This window comes from Papio anubis, chromosome 16 (genome assembly GCF_008728515.1).
Source record: "Papio anubis isolate 15944 chromosome 16, Panubis1.0, whole genome shotgun sequence".
In the NCBI taxonomy this organism is placed as follows: domain Eukaryota; kingdom Metazoa; phylum Chordata; class Mammalia; order Primates; family Cercopithecidae; genus Papio; species Papio anubis.
The window spans coordinates 61789642-61808131 of NC_044991.1; the positions used below are offsets into that span (position 1 = coordinate 61789642).

General features: G+C 43.1%; 1 protein-coding gene across 10 annotated transcripts in view; it reads right to left on the reverse strand.

Annotated features, from left to right (window-relative positions):
* The window catches only part of NCOA6 (nuclear receptor coactivator 6), a 118013-nt gene that overhangs the window by 17553 nt on the left and 81970 nt on the right, over positions 1–18490 (reverse strand). For 8 of the 10 annotated variants that reach the window (XM_009216265.4, XM_009216264.4, XM_021921112.2 and 5 more), the window contains 4 exons: positions 16408–16529; positions 9353–12337; positions 5702–5770; positions 1581–1617 (listed from right to left, as the gene is read on the reverse strand). In XM_009216265.4, the coding sequence (XP_009214529.1) occupies positions 1581–1617; positions 5702–5770; positions 9353–12337; positions 16408–16529 (3213 nt within the window). The remainder of the gene's footprint in view (positions 1–1580; positions 1618–5701; positions 5771–9352; positions 12338–16407; positions 16530–18490) is intronic. The other 2 variants (XM_009216272.4, XM_009216271.4) reach the window with 1 other exon arrangement.

Below are 18490 nucleotides of genomic sequence, written 5' to 3' on the forward strand. Positions count from 1 at the left end.
CTATGTTGCCCAGGCTGGCCTCAAACTCCTGGGTTCAAGCCATCTGCCTACCTTGGCCTCCCAGAGTGTTGGGAGTACAGGTGTGAGCCACCGAGCCTGGCCATTCTAGACTCTTTTTTCTTTTCTCTCTTTTTTTAGACAGAATCTCACTCTGTCGCCCAGGCTGCAGTACAGTGGCATGATCTCGGCTCACTGCAACCTCCGCCTCCCAGGTTCAAGTTACTCTCCTGCCTCAGCCTCCCAAGCAGCTGGGATTATAGGCATGCGCCACCATGCCTGGCTAATTTTTGTAGTTTTAGTAGAGACGGGGTCTTACCACGTTGGCCAGGTTGGTATCAAACTCCTGACCTCAAATGATCCGCCCGCCTCGGCCTCCCAAAGTGCTGGGATTACAGGCGTGAGCCACTGCACCCAGCCTTGTTCTAGACTCTTGATCTATAAATCCCATCTTGTCTGCTGCAATACATAGGTTAAATGTCAGGGCTCTGAAGTCAGAAGGCTTGGGTTTGAATCTAACCTTCACCATTTACTAACTCTGTGACCTTGGGGAATTTAGTTAACGTTTCTGAGCTTTAGATTCCTCATCTATAAAACAGAATTTACTTTCCTAATAGATACTGTGAAAACTAGATGAGATAATACATCTAGGGCGCTTGTAGCTCAAACTATTAAGGATGCATGGCACGGAACAACATTCAAATAAATGGTGGCTATTAACCTCCTCACAGGGATGATATTAAGATTAAATGAAAAAAATATTGTGAAAGTGTTTTATGAAGTTGCTGTACAATTATGAGAAGTTCTTTAAAATATTATCCACTGCATTCCTACACTAAAAGAGGCAAGGCTGGGCATGGTGGCTCACGCCTGTAATCCCAGAGGCTGAGACAGGTGGATCACTTGAGGTCAGGAGTTCAAGACCAGCCTGGCCAACATGGTGAAACCTCATCTCTACTAAAAATACAAAAATTAGCTGGGCGTGGTGGTGCACCAAGATCGTGCCACTGCACACCAGCCTGGGTGACAGAGCAAGACTGCCTCCAAAAAAAGCCATGACTTTTGGAAAATGGTAATATTCCCCTCCATAGAGCTAATGAAGTTGAAGCCATAGATGTATTTCATTTTGAAGGGTTATGTGGAGCAGCACAGTGTAACAGAAAAAAGCACAGGTTTTAGGTCAGATCCTGCCTGGCTTTCTCCTTCTTTCGCCTTGAGGGTCAAACAACTGTTCTTTAGAAGACAGTTGCAAGGACTATTATTAATATCAATGGTAACAACAGCTCCCATATATTGAACATTTACTATTTCCTCATTATGCTGAGTGCTGAACGTGTTACCTCATTCAGCTTTGAAAACAACCATAAAAGGTAGAAACTTAGCCTCCAAGTTTTATTAAGAGAAATGTTACCTCTGAGGGATTAGGACTCAAGACATCTCTCTACGTTAGCAGTAAAAACAGACTGGCGCGAGAGTGAAGGAAAAGGACAAGGTGAAGAGAGGTTTAAAGACTGAGAAAGCGGATACCTTTCAAAGAGGCTTATGCTGTGTTCATGCTACGTCTGCAGAAATGATCATCTTACCTTTGTCCAGAGACTATGCCAGCATTTACCTCCAGCTCTGTAAAAAAATGTAAAGGATAGAAATGAAATGTGGGAGCTGCCACGGAGAGAAGCTAAGAGTCTACAAGAATTCTGAATGCCCTATTTAGGCTAAAGTGTCCCTGTGCCCAGAAGGATTCTCACCCTACATGGTATGGAGACAAAGCTGGCACAGATACAACTTGGTTTATTTGAGACATAAGACACTTGGTCTATTTTCATTTCTACGCCACACTGTGAAATAACCTGTTTGGATTAATAGAACTAAGTTCACCCTTCCTCGTTTGTATCTCATCCAGTCACAACCAGGTTAGCAAAATAAGTCTCTTCCTCTCATGTGGAAGAGACTGTTTTCATTTTAAAACATCTCCACCTTCTTGGCATTTTTTAAAAAAAGCAATCTTCAAATATGTCTTGAATATCTATTAAGGATGCATTCTTCTCAAAAGGACTTCCTCACTGAGTGTTAGAGGGCATAGTGCTTTGCTTTCGGATATTGCCTTTAGACCCCATTCTATTCCTTTCTTTCTCAACCTCCCAGCAATGCCCTCCAAGCAAGGAAAATCTCAGTAATTCGTCTCACAGCGTTTTGCATCAATGAGCACACTCTGGGTTTGCCAGGCACTTCTTCCTCAGCACCAGCAGAAAAACATTTGCTTTCTCTATTATGTGCCTTTAGGTAGTTCCATCTTTTCCAAAAGCCTTCCCTGATGTACCAGAGAGCGGTGATCTATCTTGCCTCTGGCCTCCCATAGCCCTACACCTGTTCCCCCATTGAGGGAATTCAGCACCTCATTACTCAGTGTATATGTCTAACCTACTCTACTAATTACATGGTAACCTTAAAGGCAGTGAAGTTAGAGTGCCTGGTTCAAAATTTTGGCTTCAATGCCTATTAGCCATGTAACCTTGGGTAAATTACCTGACATCTCTGTGCTCAATGCCTTATCTAAAAAATGGGAATAACCACATTACTCACTTCAAAGTTAAGAAGATGAAATAATGCATGTAGAAATTTTAGTATGGCAACTGACACTTAGTCATAACTCAATGTTATTAGCTATTATTATTGCTATGAAGATCAGGTTGATGCAGCCTTCCATGTAAGGAGGTTGGACTACTCTGCCTTTAATGCAAGGTGCTAGTAGAAGGGAATCTTTAATGGGAGGCTGAGGCAAAGGAATTGCTTGAACCCAGGAGGCGGGGATTGCAGTGAGCCAAGATCGCGCCACTACACTCCAGTCTGGTGACAGAGCAAGACTTTGTCTCAAAAAAAAAAAAAAAAAAGAAGAAGAAGGGAATCTTTGCTTCTCATTGCTGTTTAGCCTCCTGTATTTGTACCCACAAAGCCTGAAAACCCATCCACAAGAAATAGACACCAATTCACTGAGTCTCTGCTACTTTGCTGGCCTGGCTGGAAGATATAAACTCAGGTAATGTGTGCTCAAAAGTGAAAACGACTCAAGTCAAAAGAGGTGCTCATACTGTTATTTTATTTTTTTGAGACAGGGTCTCACTCTGTCCCCCAGGCTGGGGTACAGTGGTGCTCACTGCAACCCCCACCTCCAGGGTTCAAGCAATTCTCCTGCCTCAGCCTCCCAAGTAGCTGGGACTACAGGCACACACTACCATGCCCAGCTAATTTTTGTATTTTTAATAGAAACAGGGTTTAGACATGTTGGCCAGTCTTGTCTTGAACTCCTGGCCTCAAGTGATCCGCCCGCCTCGGCCTCCCAAAGTGCTGAGATTACAGGCATGAGCCACTGCACCTGGCCTATTTTTATTTTTGGGGGGATGGTCTCACTCTGTCTCCCAGGCTAGAGTGCAGTGGGATCACAGCTCACTGCAGCCTCAACTGGACTCCTTGGGGTCAGATGATCCTCCTACCTCGGCCTCCCAAGTAGCATGCATGCCAAGCCCAACTAATTTTTAAAAATTTTTTGTAGAGATGGCGTTTTGCTATGTTGCCCAGGGTGATCTTGAACCCCTGGGGCTCAATCATTCCCCCCGTCTCAGCCTCCTAAAGCACTGGGGTTACAGGCATGAGTCATCACACCCAGCCTAGTTTGCTCTTTTTTTTGAGACAGAGTTTTGCTCTTGTTGCCCAGGCTAGAGTTCAATGGTTCAATCTCCGGCTCACCACAACCTCTGCATCCTAGGTTCAACCGATTCTCCTGCCTCAGCCTCCAGAGTAGCTGGGATTACAGGCATGTGTACCTGTAGGCACATACTACCATACCCAGCTAATTTTCTATTTTTAGTAGAGACGGGGTTTCTCCATGTTGGTCAGGGTGATCTCGAACTCCCAACCTCAGGTGATCTGACCGCCTCGGCCTCCCAAAGTGTTGGGATTACAAGTGTGAGCCACCGCGCCTGGCCTAGTTTCCTCTTTTAAAACAAGAAAGTTTGATGCTTTTGAGAATCTTAACACTATCACTGCTGATTCATAAGTAGAGATCAAGAAAGTTCAATGAAGGTAATCAGTGGCTCTGAGGGATGTTAAGGATAAGGAGATTCATTTATACCAAACTTCAAAATGGAACAGGATTCTTCAGCCAATTACTGTGAGAAGGGGGAAAAATGATATGGTAAATCCTATTTTCTAGAGTAGGGTTGGGGCAGGAAATGGAATTCCTTTTCTCTTTATAGTTACTCCTTTTCTTACCAAAAATCAGTTTTGCTGTATGACCCCTCCTTTAAAAAATGTGCTCCATTCCTACCCTTCTCAAATATCAACATGATGTCAGGTATCATGTGGGCAATGGCAACAAAGAAAGCATCTGGGTGGCTGGGCCGGGTGCCGTAGCTCACACCTGTAATCCCAGCACTTGGGGAGGCTAAGGCAGGTGGATCACGAGGTCATGAGATCAAGACCATCCTGGCTAACATGATGAAACCCCGTCTCTACTAAATATACAAAAAATTAGCCAGGCGTGGTGGCAGGCACCTGTAGTCCCAGCTACTCGGGAGGCTGAGGCAGGAGAATGGTGTGAACCCAGGAGGCAGAGCTTGCAGTGAGCAGAGATCGCACCACTGCACTCCAGCCTGGATGACAAAGCAAGACTCTGTCTCAAAAAAAAAAAAAAAAAGACTCTGGGTGACTGAAATGTTTTTTGCTCGCACACTACTTTCAGAGGCCTGATTTTATTCAGAGTGCGCAGTAGAAAGTCCTATCCATCACATAGGATGTAGCATTCTGAAGTAGGTTTTAAAATAATCACAAACTATACCTTACTTTTATTGGCTCAGATTCACAAAATTAAGCATGGCTACTATTTTTTTTTTCTTACTTTGTCAAGTATGTGAATTGTAGTTTCAATGAGATTCTTACCTCTGTGGGAACCAGTCAGACTTTTTTTTTTTTTTTTTTTAAACTCCTCAGTGATCTACAGTGACAAAGAATCAGGCGAGACTAAACTGTACCATATCTGATATTTATCTGCCTCCAGTGTGTAAAGGCAAACCAAGGGCTGTTACTGCCATCATCCTCATGTATTCTGAGCTGATCCTGATCCCACAGCAGTTATTTGTCAGATTACCATGGGCTCCTACTTCCAGAACTATCATCCCTTGTGCTATTTACAATATATCGGTCACAGGGAGAAACTTAATGCCACCCAGAGATGACTGAAATGACTCTGCCTCCCTGGAGGAATGGCTACCACATTGTGGCAGAGACTCTATGAACAAGACTCCACTACTGTCATGATAATAAAATTACAAAGTGCATTAATGCTTGCCAGCCCCGTAAGTCACCATATGCCAGTTATTCAGCTGCCAACCATGGGTGCCAGGGTCATAGAACAGGGAAAACTCTGCAACAGAAACCCATGGCTGGGTGGCAGACAATGGGCACAGAGATGCCCTTCTTGAGTTCCTTAGCTGACACTATGAATGCATAAGAGAGCAAGCTGGTCAGGGGGAAAATAATCTCAAGTAGAACTGCACAAGCTCTGCTGCTCAACCAAAGTCTGCTCTGAAACAAACAGATAAAATAGTTCCAGCTACTTCCTGGCATAAGAACACATGACGTTGAGGACAGCAGTAGTTCCTTCACATGTAACCCATCCCACTCCAAGATGTTTTTCCAAAGTACACCTTACCTGGTCTGGCAACAGAGGCCTGCAGTGCTGTGGTTGAAGTTTCCTTTGAGACTAAATTCTGCGACGGGGCTAAGGCAAGGAAAAAAAAATTACAGACCTTTTACTTTCTTTTCTAAACAAAAAGAAAGCATTAACCTAATCAAGGGCTAAGTAACTGCTGAAACAATATACTCTTAGAGGGCAGTACTCAAAATTGGCCTTGAAATTACAAGTACATTTTAAGACTTACTAAAAAAATTAATTACCATAACACTCAGTACCAATGACTACCATTTAGGGGTATAAGCTTTTCCTTTTGGTATATATAATAATAAGGGAAGGAGATGGCTATAAGAACACAGCACTCATATTTTCTGTTTCTTGAGGTCAGGTTCTGAACACTACTCGAAAAAGTCCCAAAGCATACCTTAGTAGGCAACCCAAACCATAGAGGTACAATTATACATTCCCCTCAGCATTTAAAAAATCTAGTCTTACTCCCTAAAGACTATACTCCATGAGAGTGGAAATGGTCACATAGTTTTGTACTTTTCTACAGCACTCAGCAAAAGTGATGGGCATAAAGCAGGCATTCAATTCATACATAATAAATAAATAAATTTCATATGTTATTTACTTATCTAACAAATAGTTGCGAAGAACTTACTAGGGGCAAGACACTGTGCCAGGTACCCTGAGAGACCAAACTACATCCTCTTGCACATCAGGAACTCAGTCTAGTATTAAAGATAAGATACATACATGTGGTGCACTTGAGTGCACTCTGATGTCATATGAAGGAGTCACAAAGTATAAAATACTACAAAAGTCCAAAGCAAGGGTTAGCAATTCTAGGTTGAGAAATCTGAAGGCACATTAAAGGGAGAAACATCAGAATCAGGCTTCAAAGGACACAGAGAACTTAGGCCCTTAAGGAATGGAATAAAATACATAATGCACTCTAGAAGGGAACCATCCTGGAAGATACAGTAAAGATTATGGCGTGGGTATGCCACAGTCACATCTTGACACCTCAGTCTAAAATCCTAGCTAAACTCTGCGACAATACGTTTTACTCTCTTGTGGAAACTGAATTTTGTATATTTCCCTCCCTGCTTATTAAAGCAGTAAATTAGGCATTTATGTATAAGAATTTATTTTGGATGCTCATCTGATAAACCTTAAAACTATATCTTAACTTCTACTTTTAACTTTAGTGTTCATTTCTCAAATTTCCTTTTCTTTTTCTTCTGAGACAGACTTGCTCTGTCGCCCAGGCTGTAGCGCAATGGCAGGATCTCGGCTCACCACAACCTCCGCCTCGTGGGTTCAAGCAATCCTCCCGCCTCAGCCTTCTGAGTAGCTGGGACCACAGGTGCATGCCACCATGCCCGGCTAATTTATATATATATATTTTTGTAGAGATAGGGTTTTGCCTTGTTGCCCGGGATGGTCTCAAACTCCTGGGCTCAAGTGATCCACCTGCCTCAGCCTCTCAACATGCTGAGATTATAGGCATGAGCCACTGCGCCTGGCCAATTTCTCACATTTTCAAAGTAAAAGCACAGAAGTCCCTTGAAAAAGAATAGAAATAATCACTTATAAGCAAAGTGGGTATTCTTAACTAAAATTGAGAACTTTTTCCAAGTGTGGTTCATCTCCTCAAGGCCCACATATTTCTCTAGTATAATATATGATCCAGATAAAAAAAATTTCTAATTACTTCATCATTTTTCTCTTGATACCAGAGGGAAAAGTCTCCTGAAAGGAGAAGTGGAAATATTTAATAGTGAAGGATATACTTAATTTACAGCAGGTTCCCTTTTAATTATTAAGGTTCATCTACACCAACAGAACTAGAACAAGATAGAATAAGCACCCAGTCTTGTGAAGACTGTCTCCTGTAAGAGCAGCAAACTCCTTGAAGGCCTTTATCCTGCCCCTATATCTCTAACACTGAGGTGAAGAGGCAGAGAGAAGGGGAATTAACCTTTCCAGAGCTCGGTGTGAGGCAGTGTGTTGGCCACTTGACAAATTTTCTCATTGAGTCCTCTCTCAGAATCCTAAATTCTGGGAGGTAGAATGTACAATCTCCATTTTACAAGTGAAGTACATGGCTTAGGAGAGGTTAAGGAATGTATCAACTGTAACTGGTAACCAGTGGGCTAGAATTTGAACTCTGATCTTACCCTGAAGCTTGTGTTCTTTCTGCCTCTCCACCTGGGTGCTTACCACTCAGTGGTAGGCACTCGAAGCATTTTAGCTGCATAAATAAGATAGGCACTTAATTAGCTGGCCTAGGATATTGCAAAGGTCTTTCTCAGCTCTAGCAGTGTGTGACTGACTCCACTCTGAGGAAATAGAGCTTCTTCACTTAAGCCTCACAGGAGGAGGAACATGTAGGGGAAGGGAAGAAGGGAAGGAGGGGCGGTTGTAAGGACACCTATGCTTCCATCATTAGCCCATTTTAACAGTACATAGGAAATAGCCTGAACTAGATACACACAAATGGAATGCACCAATCAACAAAGAGATTACATCAAAAAGAAACTGGGAATAACAATTTTTACCACTTATTGAATAATTATATGCTAGGTTCTGTGCTAAGAATGTTATATGTACTACCTTATTGAATTCTTACAACTATTATTGTTCCATATTACAAAGGAGGAAACCAAAGTCTGGAGTGGTCAAGTAACTTGCCCAAGTCCACAGAGCTGGTAAATGCTGGTGTTATAATACCAACCCAAGCCTACAGGCTCTTGACCACTTTGTTTCTGCCGTGTCCACTATCATGAAACCCAGTTTTCTTCCAGCTCTCCTCTAGAGTAGCCCAGACAAAAAAAGAATGGTTCCTGAGATAGAGTACAATGAGAATGAGGACCCATTGTTCTGAAAGTCATGAGCAAATCTTCACCCTGGTAAAGAGAATCTGCAGAAGCTGCTGTTCACACGTAAGGTACAGTGTTAAATGGGAGGTTCACAGTATAGACTCTGAACAAACACTGAACTTCTTTGAGCTTCAATCTTCTCACCCATACAATGGGATTAAAAATATCTGATATGGTTGGTATAAAGATGATGCAAGACAACATATGTAAAAATGCTTCCTTGTAAATTGAAAAACTTTTATATAAATGAAAGGTGTCATTATTTCAGGAGCTCTTTGTTTTGAGAGCCTTAGCTCTCTTTGTTTTTTTTGAGACAGAGTCTCGCTCTGTTGCCCAGGCTGGAGTACAGTGGCGTGATCTCGGCTCACTGCAACCTCTGCTCCCAGGTTCAAGCGATTCTCCTGCCTCAGCCTCCTGAGTAGCTGGGATTACAGGTGTGTGCCATCATGCCTGGCTAATTTTTGTATTTTTAGTAGAGATGGAGTTTCACCATGTTGGCCAGGCTGGTCTCGAACTCCTGACCTCAAGTGATCCGCCCGCCTTGGCCTCCCAAAGTGTTGGGATTACAGGCGGGAGCCACCGCACCCGGCCCTTAGCTCTCTTTAATGAATGCAAACTTAACATGGGATTTAAAAGCATATTTTCCAACGTACTTTCAATAAATAAAACTACTTCCATTTAGCCCACTCTCCTCCAAGTAAAAAACGAGTCATGCTTTCTCTTGTGGGATTAGGTCATCAAAAAACTGACACAAAGAGATGATGAAGCCCCAAGTACATACCTATGCTGGGTAGAAGTTCTGGATGGGATCCCACCTTCTCCTCCACTAGGCCACCCGCAAGTGGCTCAGATGCTATGCCACCATGATTGCTTTTTGTGGTCGGTACGGCGGAGATGAGCTCGGAGGGTACCAGAGTGGTTACTATCGAGCGTACACTGGTGGGGAGAGCACCGCCAGGTAAGCTGGGTCCTGCTGAGGCAGTGCCCGGGCCCACGGGGCTAGAGGTCATTTTTAGCAGAGTGGGTGCTGGGGGCGTTGGGGTTTTACTGTCCAGCTCTGTGGGTAACTGCTCTGTTCCCACGAGCCCCGGAGCTGTGGTGTCTAGCCCTTGGCCTTCAGTCTCTCCATCTGCACCATATTGTTCTTCCCCTTTCTCAAGAGAGCCTGTAACTTTCTTACACGCCTTGGTCAACAAAATTTGGCCAATTTTGTCCACTTTTCCTTTGCCCTTACTAGACGAGACTGGGCTTCGCCGGTTGACAGAGGACCCTGGACTATTGGTCAAAAGGGGAGAAACCATTGTGGTTGACTGTGAAGAGGGAAGAGTGTTCTGATCTGCTGAGGTGTTCACCTGAGGGCTAGCCTCATCTGGATTCAATTCTTTCACTTGCTGGACAGGGGGATGAGGAGGGACAACTGGAGAAGACGTACAAGGAGGGGAAGGAAGCTGAACAGGGGTGGCTCGTGAGCTAAGGACCAAAGGTCGACCTGTCTGGATGTTTGGAGCAGGACTACTGGAGGGAGCATTAGGCGGTACAGGAGCAGAAGAAAACTTTATGTTCTGAGGTATGTGTAAAGGGCCAACAACTGCAACAGAGGGCGGCATCAGGCCAGAGTTGGTTGTCAGTGGGGCTGCAGGAATTGTGCTTGGCTGTGATCCTTTCATAACCTGAATTATTGAGGATGAATTGATAAAGACAGGTGTAATGAACTGAGGCCGGGCATTAGACTGAGCAGCTGACTGTCCCTCAGAAACCATAACCTTGCTACCCACATTGGGCATTGTGACAACTGTTGACATCAATGCAGACTGCAAGTGAGTTGGCAAAGCTGCTGATGTATTAGCTGAAGTTGTGATGGGATTGGAAGTGACAAATACAGTTATTTGATTTGGGGGCAAAGGAGTGGAAATGGAGGAAGAGCTAACAGGTCTTGACATTACTGGAGGGATGCTTGGTGCAACGTTAGAACTGACCTCACTCAATTCGGGATGCCCAAGGGTTGAACACGGCTCATTACTGTGAGGTAAGTTTAGGGAATTAGAGGGTTCTTTAGAAGAAGACGGATCCTGCAGTGTGGGAATGACAGATGCTTTTTTGAGGTCCTCCCCAGAAACTACTGGAGGTGTTACTTCCAGATCTGTAAGCCCAGGGGGTTTAATCGTCACATTGGGAGCTCCAGAGTTGTCAAGAAGTTGACTTAACGATGTTGGTGCTTCCCTCATAGCAGGAGACACCAAATTTTTGTTCTCTTCGACACTGGGAAGTTTGTTAGGATCCGAAGGCTGCCCATCCTTTTTGGATTGATCTTCAGGGACAACCATTTTAACTTCTTGGGCAGGGACTGCTTTTAGTTCAATGTTTACCTGTTCCTTCCTACCCTGGGAATTCTGGCAATCACTGTCCTGAGGCACATTCAAGCTCTCCTTGTTATCCTCAACAACACCCCCAACTGCAGCCACAGACACAGTAGGATTCTGAGGATTCAGCCCACTGTTGTTAGGAAAGCTCCCAGGTACAGGGGGATTGGCCAGAGGAGCGGGACTGACCAATACATTTCTCGGCAACTCCACATTCTGCAACAGGGCTGCATTTGTCTGAGAGGCCAGAGTAAGTTTAGGGGCTTTTGAATTTTGCCTCCCGGGGCTTGGAGTGGTTTTCCTACTGGCCCCAGGACTAGACCTGCGACTGTTGCTTGGACTTGCCCGTTTTGTTGCTCCAGAATTAGACTGCTTTCCAGAATTCACTACCACAGAATCTAATTTGTGAGTTTGTGGGGTAGCAAAATTGGAAGGATTCATGGTAAGATTTGAAGGTGCTTGCCCGATGGCCTTCAAAGTTGTTGGATTTAGGCCTTGTTGATCAAAGCCCCTGTTTAAATTTGGCCTAGGAGGTAAAGGAATATTAATCTGTGGAGGGAAGAGTCCTGCTATGGAAGCATTGAGTCTTTCTGGTGACAGACTGATTTCTGAAGGTTCTGTGCTGGGAGGGCGGTTGTTGGGTGTCTGAGGATAATAGGGTCTGGGGCTGGCTCTGTTTGGTGTTTTGGGCCTAGATGTCTGGGTTGGTGCGGCCACATTTGGAAAGTGGTGGCCATGAGAGCTGGGCAGGGAATTTACAGGGGGTTGCTGGGGAGTTGCACCTTGAGTTGCTGAAAGGGGCGATGGTCCAGGTTTTGGCCCTGTCATCATTAACTGATTCTGGGGAAGTACTACATGTGAAGGCATGTTGTTTGGGCCTCCTGGGACAGATGGTGCTTCACTGCCACTTGCTTCAGGGAGCGAGGCCATCTCAGCCAGTGGCGAGCTGGAGGGATTCTGCGGGCTCTCCTGATAGACCATTTTCCTTGAATTGCTTCCCAAAGGAGTATTCACAGGCATTGGCATTCTTTGTTTATCAGGTGATGGTGGCACGGAGGCAGGTCCTTGCAGACTGACCATGACAGGCACACTGCCACTCTGTTGCATGGGCATTCTCTGGGAGTCGGGGTTCAGGGGGGCCCTTGGAGGATGGACACTTTGAGAGACTGGAAGCCTAACTGATTTGGGATCCTGCTGCATCATGAGCATCATCATCATTTGTTGCTGCTGCTGCTGCTGCTGCTGCTGCTGAGACTGTGGCTGACTGGGAGGTGGTGGCTGCTGCTGCTGAGGCAGTTGTGGCTGTGGCTGCTGCTGTGGTGGCTGTGGTGGGGGTGCCACATGCTGCATGAGTTGAGGAGGCATCTGCTGAAGTGGCCTCTGTTCAACTGGTTGAGAAGGATAACCTAAAACAAGCCCCCCAAATCAGGGAAGTTAGATTTTTCAGCAAGAAAATGTTGCTACCTTTAGAGTATAGCCAAGCAATACTCATCTAGGTGGCACAGACTATGCACAAACAGCTCAGGCATGCCCACTCCTGGGGCAGGGGGCAGCCCCTCATTACTTGACATAAGCAAAAGGGGCACAGTGCTTAAGGAAGCAAAAAGCAAAGCATCAAAAAACCTGGAGCTCCTTGGTGTGTAGGGTCTGAATGAGCCATGACTGTACTAAGAGCCTGATTTTCTGTGCTATGCACTGAAAATGGCTGTGTCTATACCAGCCAAACATTCAGATGAAATGAGAAAAACTCCATCAACAGCAAGTGCCTGTCTACCCAAGATTCAGATCTTCTGTAGTCATAATCAATATTTCAATGTACTTGTGAATGAAGTAAAGCATTTAGGATTCACTTCTTCTGTTAGCATAGGAATAATTTTTTTAAAGATGTGGTTTTATTGAAAATAACAGCATTGAAGACAGCCTTTTTATTCTTTCAACAGAAGTAAAATATAAAATTCTAGGATTCAGTTCCTTAAGAAAGAGAAATTTAAAATTATTCTAATTCATTGGCTCCATACACTATGCCACATCCTTCAGGATTAATCCTTTGGGGGAAACCAACTGAATTAAAATTGCCCTTCAGATGTAAATCAGTTTAATAAACAGTAGGAGTTAATGGAAGCTGATATACACATTGAAAATAAAATTAGGGCACTGAAGTTTTTATGGATATTAATTTGCACTTAACTTTCTTACATGCAAATCTCTATTTGGAGAAATATTTTCCATGAATCCACAGTTGGAGAATAAGGAAGGCGGAAGCATAGCCCTCAGGAATAAAAAATAATTTTGGAAAAAGAACCCTGAAGGACAATGTCTTCTAGATATGCAGAGGGCAACATCTCAAATTATTCTCTTTTTTGTGAAGATTTTACTTGGCATTTTAGAACCAAAACCTTACAATCAGAAAAGATAAAAAGTTACACAAACTGGCCAGGCGCGGTGGCTCATGCCTATAATTCCAGCACTTTGGGAGGCCGAGGCGGGCAGATCACCTGAGGTTAGGAGTTCGAGACCAGCCTGACCAACATGGTGAAACCCCGTCTCTACTAAAAATACAAAATTAGCTGGGCATAGTAGCGCATGCCTGTAATCCCAGCTACTTGGGAGGCTGAGGCAGGAGAATCGCTTGAACCCGGGAGGCAGAGGTTGTGGTGAGCCAAGATTGCGCCATTGCACTCCAGCCTGGGCAACAAGAGCAAAATTCCATTTCAAAAAAAAAAAAAGATACGCAAACCAAGAATAACGGTAGTTCTGTGGGAAAAAGTGGGCATACAGCTGTGCATATATGGGATACAATTCCAGTTCTACAAACTAGATTTATTCCATTGTTGCATGAAGAGTACATTGGGGAGGTTTTAAGAAGGTGTAGGAATAAGAGCAATTGGCTCTGGCGGTCAAAAGAAATGCTGACTCAACATTTTCATAGAGCAGCTATCAAATTTTGTGGGTCAAACTCAGTACTCAATAGCTAATTAATGTCTTCTGGCCAAAGATTTCCATGGTATCAACGAATACAATGTGTAGAATCCAGTTTTGAAGATTTTTTTAAAAATCCTTTCTTATTTTAGGCCCGAGTACCTTCTTGACCTTTATAAAGCCAATAACATATGGCATTTCTATGGTTCAACTGTCCTTTAGACTATATAGTCAAATATACCGGGTTCCTATTTTTCACATTCAGTCTGGGGTTCCCACATTAAGAAAATCATAATTTCTGCAAAAGCCTGTTGATGTCAGGGCTATGACATGGATGTCTTTTATCTTTAAAATCAGCCCACCAGACAGTAAATACCAAAGAGGACAGCATAGACAATGCAGCAGCCTCTCAAAGGTAACAGTTAAGGGCATGGCTGCTACAGAGTCTAGAAGCTGGAGGCAGCAGTCCAAAAGGCACTAATGATAAGACAGATTGGGGTTGATGTGACAGAATGGTGAAGAGGGAAAGCCAGGACACACACAGTGCCCATAACACAATCACAAACCAAATTTATTACTCAGGGAACACAAACTCCTATGCCTTTAGGGGTCAGGCAGGTAGTAGAGAATAGAAGTGGACTGGTATAAGATAGCAAGAGTCCTGTCAACAATGCCAAACTGCAGAGCAGATGCCCTCTTTAAAGGCATTTAAATTCAGACTTTTGTTTAAGACACTGCATAGCAACTCAAACCCATTATAGGCCAAATTCAGCCTGCAGGTCCCCAGTTTGCAGAAAGAAGGCAATAAATGTATACAAAGACCCTGGGATTCATATAATATAGAAGAGTTCAGATGTGTCTGAGGCAAGAAGGCATGTTCCTGTTCTCAATGCCTTCTGGACATATTCCCCAAAGACTGATGACCACCCAGTCTCAGCTATGCCGCTGCATCTCACTGATGGGAAGTGTGATATGCCCAAACAATTTGTAATAAATAACACAAAATATTGATATAATGATAGCTTTTTGTTTGGATTCACTTTTAAAATACATAAATCAGGGGTAGATTAAAGTTTATTCCTAAAATAATGTCACTCTCATTTTCATGCCAAAAAGGAGCTGAAATAACTAGTGAGGAAGAAACAAAACATACCCTCTGTAAACACAGGAGAGAGTAGCCTAAGTGTGAAGGGTTGTGCATCCTCAACCGTGTCATAGGTTGAGAGTCATTGCTCAGGCCAAGATAACTAGGTTTAGAGATATTGTGGCAGCTGGCTTTGGTTCTATAATATCCATGTTTGAATGAATTAGTTTTAGGAGCTTTTCCATCTTTGACATAATTTTTCAACATTTAAAGGATAGTATTATTTTATAATCAGAGAGGGTACAACAAAGGGGGCTTCCAATATTGGTCCTATTTATTATAAATTATTAACCTACGTGGCAGAAAAATGGGTGTCTCTTTTATTTTTATTTTTATTTTTTTTTGAGACGGAGTCTCGCTCTGTCACCCAGGCTGGAGTGCAGTGGCCGGATCTCAGCTCACTGCAAGCTCCGCCTCCCGGGTTCACGCCATTCTCCTGCCTCAGCCTCCCGAGTAGCTGGGACTACAGGCGCCTGCCACCTCGCCCGGCTAAGTTTTTTTTTTGTATTTTTTAGTAGAGACGGGGTTTCACCGTGTTAGCCAGGATGGTCTCGATCTCCTGACCTCGTGATCCACCCGTCTCGGCCTCCCAAAGTGCTGGGATTACAGGCTTGAGCCACCGTGCCCGGCCTCTTTTATTTCTTTATATCTTTTTTATATTTTAAAGACTCAATAATGAAACTTCTATAAAAAAGATCACCTTGTTTTAAACCCTGGTAGTTCCCTGCTTTGAAAAAGCCCCAGGAAGAAACGCTGCAGGAAAGGGAGGTAAGCAGGATTAGAGTGAAATCATCTCTCCATTTAATCTTATCCTGTTCTGATGCCAACTAGAACCTTGACACTGACAAGAATAAAGAGGCACTTCACATTTCAGGGGTTTTTTTTTTGAGACAGGGTCTCACCCCTGTAGCCCAGGCTGGAGTGCAGTGGCATGATCATGGCTCACTGCAACTTCAATTTCCTGGGCTCAGGTGATACTCCCACCTCAGCCTCCTGAGTAGTTGGGACTGTAGGTGTGTGTCACCATACCCGGCTAATTTTAAAAAAAATTTTTGTAGAGACAAAGTTTCACCATGTTGCCCAGGCTGGTCTTGAACACTGGGGCTCAAGCAATCTGCTCACCTTGGCCTCCCAAAGTGCTGGGATTACAGGTAGATGAGCCATCGTGCCCAACCACATTTCAGTCCGATTTTATGAGGACTTAAAATAACAAAGACAAATTTGAATAGAATGTGTGTATGTGCCTTCAAAAGTTATATTTGAAATTTTTACTTAATACCAAGGCGAGACACATTAAATCACTGAAGTAGACTAGTTAGCAGATAAAATACTATTGTTTTCTCGAAGACAATGAAGCCTTGTAATGCCACATGCAAATGTGATAAGTGTATAATCTAGCTAACATTTTATCACCTGGTGGCCGGTTTGAAAATTCTGGCAGTTTAGGGCCTGAGTTATCCAAGTTAATTCCTTGTTCTCCAGGCAATGGTGGCTGATCAGCCTCTTCCAGACCAGCTGGGCGAGTATCTGGGGTGCTAAAAAAAAAAAAAAAAAAAAAAAAAAAAGTAACATATTTTAGAATAAGTTGCATAGAAAATACACAGAACTAGCTTAACCCTTCCTCTATTTCTGAAGAACTAAAATGTTTGTATTACCATTATTCATCTCTCTCTAGTGTGGATAAAACATTAAATATTGGCATAAAAATAATCTGGCAATTTCATTAAATGTTAAAATCCACTTAATCTAACAGCACTGTATTTACTCAAAATGCTTTCCACAAATTCCTGATGCAATAATTTTCATGTAATCACCCATTCCTTAGATGTTTTTAAGACTTGATCATAGGGCTATCAATGTTACAAGATATTATTCCTGTGAAACCACACTATCTCCAACGTAGCGATCAAATTCAACTACAGGGTCTGATTGTTTCTTTTTTGTGGACATAACAGTGGGGGCTCAATTCATAACACCTTGCAAAAGGTTGTATAGGCTGGCTGATGGAAATGGTGTTCAGAGAACAAATAAAGATTGAGACCACCACAACAAAAATTTTGCTGCAGAATGTACACACATCTCTATTGGCTTTGAGATGCCTTCACTTTTACCTGGGTGTAGCTTAAAATTTTTAGTGGGGAAGAAAAAAATGAAGAAAATGTAGCTACTAACATCCACATTCTCAAAGAACAAGACAGATCACGGGCCTCATTTTGTTTGTAATCTCAGTACTAATTGTACTTTTCTTTTCTATCTTTAGTTTCCCTTTGCCCTGATTTTGTTCACCCACTTTTAGGTAGTGTTTTGTCTCACTCTACTGTGTACAGTTTCATAAGCCACCAAAATCCATTTTAAAAGCCCCCTAGCACATGGAAATTTAGAACCTGAAGCAGATCTTTAGCACATCCAGATCCCTATAACAATTTGCTCCTTGTAAAACTTCTCTCACTTTAAATTACAGGCAAAGATTCAGTGGTAACCCTTACTTTCAGAAAATTGTAGAGCTAAGAAATCTCAAATATCTGGTCCAGCCCCCTCATGTGTTTTTTTTTTTTTGAGATGGAGTCTCGCTCTGTCGCCCAGGCTGGAGTGCAGTGGTGCGATCTCAGCTCATTGCAAGCTCCGCCTCCTGGCTTCACGCCATTCTCCTGCCTCAGCCTCCCGAGTAGCTGGGACTACAGGCGCCTGCCACCTCGCCCGGCTAGTTTTTTTGTATTTTTTAGTAGAGACGGGGTTTCACTGGGTTAGCCAGGATGGTCTCGATCTCCTGACCTCATGATCTGCCCGTCTCGGCCTCCCAAAGTGCTGGGATTACAGGCGTGAGCCACCACGCCCCGCCTGCCCCTTCATGTTATGAATGAGAAAATAAAGGCCCAAAAAGGTGTGTGAAACAGGCCCAAGATTTCACAGTGAACTAGTGGTAGAGCTGGAAGCAGGTACTTTTCCTGTAAACCCACTGTCTCCCTTTCCTAGGAGTCCTGATGCTGTATAAGGTCGCTTTCACAATTTGTAGACCTAAGTAAGCAATTTCCCTAAGGGCTGGTGAAGATGGCAAAAAATGCACACTAGAGGCAACTGAATAACCTTCCAATTTTACTCCCAGACTATCGAGAGAATAAAATATTTATTAAATAATTATTCCCACAGATTGATACTAGTAAAGAATTTAACTGAGAAAGAGCTATCAGAAAAATTAGATAATTAAGTTTGAATTCAGAAAAATATGTTATTATTAATAATATACCATGATAAGCTTTTAAAGTATAAGATTCAAGAAGCAGCAAGTGAGCATGATATAACACAGTACAAAGAATATTGTGGGAAGGCTGGGATAAAGATAGTTGGTTTAATTTTGAACATTTAAGCTTGTTGAAATAAAGTTTCTTGATTCTTTTTCTATAATTCTAACAATTTGTTTCAATTAACCTGTTTTACATTCATTAGCCATTATTTCCTCATAATAAATGTCTCCAAAATTTAGTTTTATGATTAAAGG